The following is a 7765-nucleotide window of genomic DNA, read 5'->3' as shown; positions in this document are numbered from 1 at the left end:
CTTGCAGCTTGGGGTTTCGGAATAGCTCAGCACCATCTGCATGTACACAAATGCCTCCTCTTGGGTGTAGCTGCACAGTCCAGGCTAGTTGTGTGTATTCTGTGTGCCATGTGCGTATATACAGATAGCTGAAGTATTTGCTGCAGGATTGGAAAAGGTTCTTTAGGAACTATAGTGAGCTGATAACTGTCAGAAGGGGTTGTTGGGTTGTTACCCACGAGTAATGGGTGTTGGCAAAGTAAGTTGCTGTATCTGTAGGCTGATGTGATTTCATGACCTGTTTTCGTCACCTTTTTGTTCTTCCCATTTCCCCTCCCCTTTTTCTTTTGCAGGGTGATCTTGAGTTCTTCTTAACTTGCTAGTGCTCAGCCTCCTCATGCCTCCATCTCCTTTAGACGACAGGGTAGTAGTGGCACTTTCGAGGCCAGTGAGACCTCAGGATCTCAACCTTTGTTTAGACTCTAGCTATCTTGAAGCTGCCTCTTCTGCCAGTGAGAGCCACTCCAGTCTGCTCGGCGCAGCTGTCGTGTCCCTAAAGACTGCTAATCTCACGTATATGCCCTCATCTAACGGCTCTGCACGCTCCCTGAGTTGTGGATGCAGCAGTGCCAGTTGTTGCACTGTGGCAACGTACGACAAGGACACTCAGGCCCAAACTCAAGCGAGCACCAGCAGCACCAACGCCGGAGCCTCCACCGCCTGCCCTGCCAACCAAATGGTCAACAGCAATGAGAATGCTGGCAGCTTGAGCCCCCTGGGCGGAGTGGGGAGCCCGGTCTCAGGCACCACCAAGCAACTTGCTAGCATAAAAATCATTTACCCCAACGATCTGGCAAAGAAGATGACCAAATGCAGCAAGAGCCACCAACAGAACCAAGGGCCTGTCATCATTGACTGCAGGCCATTCATGGAGTATAATAAGAGCCACATTCAAGGGGCTGTCCACATTAACTGTTCAGACAAGATCAGCCGGAGACGGCTCCAGCAGGGCAAGATCACCGTCTTGGACTTGATCTCCTGCCGGGAAGGCAAAGACTCCTTCAAGAGGATCTTTTCCAAAGAAATCATAGTTTATGATGAGAATACCAATGAGCCAAGCAGAGTAATGCCTTCCCAGCCACTCCACATAGTGCTGGAGTCACTCAAGCGAGAAGGCAAGGAACCCCTAGTCCTGAAAGGTAACCCTTCTCTTTGCCCACATGTAACCTCATGGTTTGCTCTGCGCTGTGTGCTCTGGTATCAGCCTTGCTGATGGTTGAACTTTGGAAGGGTCTGTTTATTTCTAGGAAGGCCTGCTTGCCTTGAGTCACCAGTAGCAAAGCAAATGCCTTCCGTGGACAAATCATGGAGCCGGTAGTGGGGAGATGCTTGCTTTTCTCTGACTGTTGTCCTTGAGTAGCAGAAGGGGTGGGTACTGGAAGGAGGAGGAAGCGTGCTTCCTGGTGTCTGTCTGTGCAGACAAAGAATTTCCCCCAGTACTTGCTCTGAGTATTTATATCCCAAGGGGCAGAGGTCCAGGCGGGTATGCTTCTCTTTTAGCTCATCAGACTGACCTTTACTTAGCAGTCTTATTTTAGTCTTTATAAAACTGAACTCATAGGTGCTGGAGATAGGCACTGGGAGAGTAGAAGAAGGGTGGAGGAAAGATGAGGGAGACCACTTGGTCTAAGGCATTGCATCATGGACCAGTTAGCAAAACTTGAGGAGCTGTCAAGCCTTATTTTGGTGGTATGGGGTCACAATAATGGACAGAGGGAGATGCTTCTGTATGTATATGGCTTTCCTATTAAGGCTCCTGTTTTAACATGGGGCTTGGTCTATTCCTTAATGTGCTGGGCGAAACAAGCCCCACCAATTAAGGCAGCATTGAAGGACACTTCCTTTCTTCACTTTATTCTGTATCTCCTATTTATACCAATGCTGCCCTCTAGATTGAGTCTTCTATCCCCTGGGTGTTTATGCTGTTCAGAGGCATGGTTGGCAGAGACTGGCTATGGCTCTGAGAAACTATGGAAGGATTTGTTGCCTAGCTAATGCTGTATGTATTTAATTAACTTAATTTTTCTGTAGAACTTATTACTTCCAACCTCCAAAACATGGCAGGAGGATGGGCTGGGCTGATAGTTTATCCCTTTCCTCTGTTTAGTTTCATTGCTTTATAGGAGCTAAGGCTCATGCAAGATAGTCCTCTGTGCATGTATCTTGTGGAGGCTTAAAATTGCACTGAACTTTCTCCTTGCACTGTGGTCATGCTGGACTTGCTTTGAAACTTGGTACGGGTTCCCAATGTGCTTTTATTCAGTCTCTTGGGTCATGATGGTGCTCCTCATCTGTAAAAGAGGGTAGAGGAGGTGCTTTGCAGAGTAAGGTTACCGCTAAAGTCACACATTCCTGGTGGTGAGCGTTCTGCTGTACAGCCCTTACAACTAGACAATGTGGTTGTAGTGTGCAAGCCTTCTTGTCCTTAGGAAAGTGGAATGCTGAAGGTGTTTTTCCTTTGTGTTTCTCTAAAAACACTGAAGCTCCTGTGGACCTCAAACCAGCAGATTTTCAGTACCTGAAGTAGGAGGTCCTGGCTGAGATGGAGCTGTAGTTGGGCAGCACCAAACTGTTGGGTCCCGTGAGCAGGTTGTGGGCAGTCCCTTCTCCCACCTTCCAATGCCGGTTCCTGTCCCTGGGCACTGTGCTGCTTTAACCGAGTGCTTGCGGGGTTGTTTGGGCCTTTGATGGTTTTCAACCACTGAGAAAGGTTAACATCTGCCTTGGAGACCTGCTTAGCACAAATCCCCTCCCCAGACTGTTCTGCCAACAGGTCTGGAAATGTGCTAGAAGACAGAGGAAGCCCAGATCCTTTGCTTTTTGGATGTAGGGATCGGCTGGGCCAGAGCAGACCTCACCTGAGGAAGTACATAGTGAGGAGCTCCCCATGTCACCTTAACTCCCCCTCTCCTGTTTGAAATGGGTCTGGAACTGGGGTTGAATGGAGTGTAGCATACACTAAAGCAGCATTGAGGGAGGCTGCGGTTAAGTTCCTGAGCTGGAGGAGCGGTGCTGGAGATGCTCATTATTTAGTTTCACTTGTCAGATAGCGTTTTTTGTATCACGCTTCAGCAGCCCAGGAGCTGGTGTGTGCGCAGCTCTGGGCTCGGACACCGAAATGAAGCCGGGGTAGCTGGGGAGCCCTCTTTGCCCGTGTTTATTTTGAGCGATTTTTCCTGCTCGATGCGATCCGTTCCTAATTTATTGCCGGCCCATCTGATCCCCCGTGTTGTGTTTGCAAACACTGGTTGCTAGCCTGGCCGTCCAAGTTTATGTCCCCCTGATCCGGTGCCACCTTCTCCATGTTTGGTGCTGCCTGTCAGCCCGTGGCCCTGTTGCTGTTTTCGTGGCGCGGTGTCGTGTTGTGGGGCGAATCCGATCGGCAAAGCCGAGGGAGGGTTGAGTTACAGCTTTGGCTTGCAGTGAGCTGGGCTAGCGACGTGGCCCTGCATACATTCAGCTTTTAGGTGCCTGAGTCTTTTTAAGCAGCAGAGAAACTCTGTGCTGTTTTCGAAAGGCCAGGCTGTGTTCTATAGATAAATGTATGTATGGGGCACCTTATTAGGCTCAAGTTAAAAAGAGGTGGCTTGATTTATTTTTAATGTAGGAGACCAATATATAAACTAGCACTGTGACAACAGAGCATTGGGTTGTTATGTATGTTGTGATACGGGGGGATTTTAAGACCTCTGTTCTTCCTTCCCTTCCTATCCATGCCTATCTTTGCTGCTTCCTTTCACAAGGAACACTCTTTTCTTTTTTTCTTCTTTTTTTTTTTTTTTTATAAGTATAACACTTGCATAACTTTGATTTAAGCTGTCTAGAAGCAAATATTTGCTTATTTGTTTGTAAGGTACAACAGCACTTGAGACAGGCATAAACCCCCAATTTAAAAACAAACAAACCAAAAATACCCAATAAACAAACAAACGTACTTCACAGTGCTGCTACACTGGCTCTAGCAGCCTAAGCTGTCAGGGCTGAAGCTGCTGCTCAGCCTGTTTATACACAAAATGGGCAGAAGTCCTGCTTGCCCCCTGTGCCTGCAGACCTTTCTACTAGACCATGGTATTGCATACTTACTGAAACCTAAAGGCCTTCCTTTTTGCGGATGTTTTGGTTTTTTGGATAGTGTGTTGTTTTTTGGGGGTTTTGTGTTTGTATGGGTTTTTTGTTTTGTTTTGTTTGGGTCTTCTTTGCTTAGTCCTGGGAAGGACAGGAGGAAAAACAATGATGTGAGCCCAGCGTCCCTTTTGCTTGAGGCCAGTGGTGGCAAAGCTGTTGCTGAATTTGGGGAGGGAGAGTGTGTCAGTGCAGCCCTGGGCAGGCTCAGCAGCCCTGGCCATCCTTGGAGGGGTCGTGCCCCTTTTCCCTCCTGCAAACCTGATGGTGAGGCATCTCTGCCTTCCCTGAGCACCTCAACTCATAGCAAAAGTGCCCTGGAGTCTTGGGTTTTTGAGTTCTTGAGTTTGCTACAGGGACCCGAAAATAGGAAGTGGGAAATTCATTTGCATTCAGATGAAAAGTATTATTTTACTCAGAATTAAATGTGTAAGTTTGAAGTTGAGCATGTCTTTTTCCAAGCTAAATTAAATCTACAAATGAAACAAAAATTAAGAATTGAAGCATCTGTGCCAGGCTTTTAACACAGATGTTGTCTTTGTCTCCCTGTCCAGTGTCTAATAGTGTTGTCTTCATCCTTCCTTTCTCCTCTGCCTTCAAGCCCCAGCAGCAGGGGCATTGTGAACCTGCTGAAGTCTCGTGTTTAGTTTTTTAAAGGCTTCTATATTTGACTGCAGGAAAACACTAAATTCAAAAGCAGAGGTGCAAAATGTAATTTGGTGGATAATTAATTCCCCCCTTCCCGCTGCGTGCTGTAAACTGATGCAAGGGGGATGGGGAGGAACTGGCTGATGGTGATAACAACTGGTTGCTTCTCTGTTCCTGGTCCGAGGAGCTTATTTATGCTCTGGCTTTCAGTGTTCTCATTGCTCGTCTAACAGGGAAATAAATGAAGTGACTCGTTCTCATTATAGCAGGGAGTGTAAGACCTGCCAGCAAAACCACTTCATGCTTTCTGCCACGGTCTAAGAATAGCTTCAGATCTCTTACCACACTGAAGTCGCGTATCAGCGAAGTTGAAACGACTACAGAGGGACCAAGACACCTATAAAAGGAATAAGTACCAGTTTTATGTTGTCCCATGTTTGTCTAAAATACTATGATCAGCTGCCTTTGGAATACCTGAACCGGTCATAATCTCTTGCTAATACATTATTAATTATATAATTTAACAGTGTTGGTGTTACTTTAAACCCCAATTGGATTACACTGCGCAAGTGTATTTGAGAGTAAAACTGGACGCAATGGTCAACAAATCCAGCTGACCAACGGAACATGTGCCTGGCACTTATTTCCACCAGAGCTCTCCACTGAATAATTATTAGGTCATGGTTGTAATAGGGAAATGTGTATTTTTAAGTGTTAAGTAATACACATGAAACGTCCAGTGTGTTTAAAACTAAACTGCGTTCCCTCTGTGCTGCAGAGGAAATCCGACCCCATCAGCCACCAGGGAAAAAAAACTTCTGCTGGCTCTACTAGGGCTGAGATTGCACCTTCAGTTTTCAGACTGTCATTGCTGGAACCTAGAAAAGTGTCTGTTTCTCCACTGGAATAGTTAATCTTGTTGGCCATAACACTCAAAAATCGGTTGTATGTGTCTGTAACTTTTGCATATAGATAAATTTGGGCAATAGTGTGGCTGGAGACCACAGTCTTTTCTGTACTTTGAATCTTCTGCAGAGGGGTGTACCTCTAAACTTTGCCTGTTCAACAGTAATGGAAAGTGTAGCATTTCCTCCCAGATGATGGCATCTGAGAGCTTGAAGTGCTGGGTTGCACAGCGCCTATCATATTAACTGTCCTTGGGGGAAGAGAGCAATCACACTGCCTTGGTAAGAGGAACAGGAACAGGAAGGAGACTTTTTTTCTTTTTTTTAGCTCTCCAGTTTCTCCTACTCTTGGAAACCAAACTAAGAGTCAAGAAGCAAACTGTTACATTTACATCTGTGATGCTCGTAAAGAAAAATCTGACTCCGGCTCTGTTTAAACTGAGGGAACATCCCCTGCAATGTTTGTGGTAGGTAGATGTTGGGTTATGGTTCGCTGAATGCCTCATGTGCTGCCCTTTCCCTGTTGGAGGTCAGACACTCTACTAGTGTTCATATGCTGGTGTGTCTTCTGGCTTTTTATTCTTAAGGTGAGCACATCCTGTTTGAAGGGCTCAGAGTGGAAGAATAGCTGTATTTGAGGATTGAGTGGTGTCTGGATGTTAACTAATATAGATAGACTTTTTTTTGTTTTGTTTTGTTTTTTTTAGAACCTATACATGGGCTGTTTTCCTTCCAAAACAGCAGCCAATGTTTTCATTATGCTTAGGAGCACAAAAGTTTTTAGTGAGATTATCTTGGCTTTACAGTGCATTTGAAGTGGTGGATCAGCCACTTGTCTTTAGGCTATTACTTTTTCTGTACTCTGTGAGAAGCCACGTTATAATTATTTTCTTATTTATGCAAGCAATTATCAAGTGAAGAAATGTCATAAATAGGAGCAGCATGCACACAGTCTTAAGATTTGTCTGGTTTGCATGTTTACCAGCCAACCAGGAGAGAAACATTTCTCAAATATTCAGGGTGGGCTTGCAGGGCTATAGATGTCATGCTCTTTAAAGAAATAGATTATGGTAATCTGTGAAGATGACCTAATGCATTGTCCCCTTGCACATAAGATAAGATTACACGCGGTGCCTTGGCCTTGTTGGGAATTCTCTGGTGGGCCTGGGAGAGGGCTGGCTACAGAGATCACAAGGCTGACCTGAGTTATCACGAGCAGTTTTTTGCCTGGAGCTTTGTTTCTAGGTACTCACCTGAATCTGTCTCCAGTGTTTTTTAAACACTGTACTGTAAAAGTAAACTTTTTTATTTTTTTTGAGGCTCTTGGTATCACAAAGGTGTTTGGTAAGTCCAGGTTTAAAGAAGAGCAGCAGATAATCATGGATGTCACCTCCCTGAAAAATCAGAGCTGGCAGAGTCCGGTTGAGAGCAGGCTGGATAAAGGTGCTGTCTTGAGCATTGCACTTGCTTCAGCTGGCAGACCTTTCAGGTGGCTGCCTCTTACCTGGTCCTAATCCAATGCATGTTGATGGTTATGGTGACAAAGCTCGTGGGTTGCACCAGTGCCTTTGGTTTCGGCCACCCGATTCTCAACTCGCCCTGCACGGGGGCAGAACAGGGAGCTGCTGCAAGCAGGAGGCATGGAGGGGTTCAGTGAGGTTACTTCTGCAGCTGGAAAGTCCCGATGCACTCGTGGCCTCTGTGAGGGGTGGCTGGTCAATGCTCTGTGCTCCAGTAGCTTCAGCAGTGAAGGCTGCAGGGATTTTTGGTTTTTTGTCTTGTGACTGTTTAGTACGGGAAACTGTTTGGTTCAATTAATATCTATGATCTAGGCAGCCTTGTGCCCAGAAGCATTTCAGTCCACTGGAGGCTGGTTTTGGTGTTTCTTCCACTGCTCAGAAAGGCGTGGGTTCCCTGAGATCAGGTGTCCCTCTAGAGGGTGGTCTCTGACCTGGTTCTGGAACTGTACAGCAGCATTTTAAGGCTTGAAGGAGAGGTGGGGAGATAGTAGAAGTAAGTCTTTCTCCCATGTGGTGCAGAAAGGCAGTAAT

General features: G+C 46.1%; 1 protein-coding gene across 1 annotated transcript; it reads left to right on the top strand.

Annotated features, from left to right (window-relative positions):
* Window positions 1-334: 334 nt before the first annotated feature.
* Window positions 335-1178, top strand: LOC104523954 (dual specificity protein phosphatase 10; the record flags this gene model as incomplete). The annotated part of the gene is made up of 1 exon (XM_010166691.1): window positions 335-1178. A coding segment is annotated over exon 1 (802 nt), but the record flags the coding sequence as incomplete, so codon positions are not given.
* Window positions 1179-7765: the final 6587 nt, after the last annotated feature.

Source organism: Antrostomus carolinensis, unplaced genomic scaffold, assembly GCF_000700745.2.
Source record: "Antrostomus carolinensis isolate BGI_N321 unplaced genomic scaffold, ASM70074v2 scaffold7664, whole genome shotgun sequence".
NCBI classification, from domain to species: domain Eukaryota; kingdom Metazoa; phylum Chordata; class Aves; order Caprimulgiformes; family Caprimulgidae; genus Antrostomus; species Antrostomus carolinensis.
The sequence above is the reverse complement of the archived record's forward strand: the minus strand, read 5'-3'. Positions and strand labels throughout refer to the sequence as shown.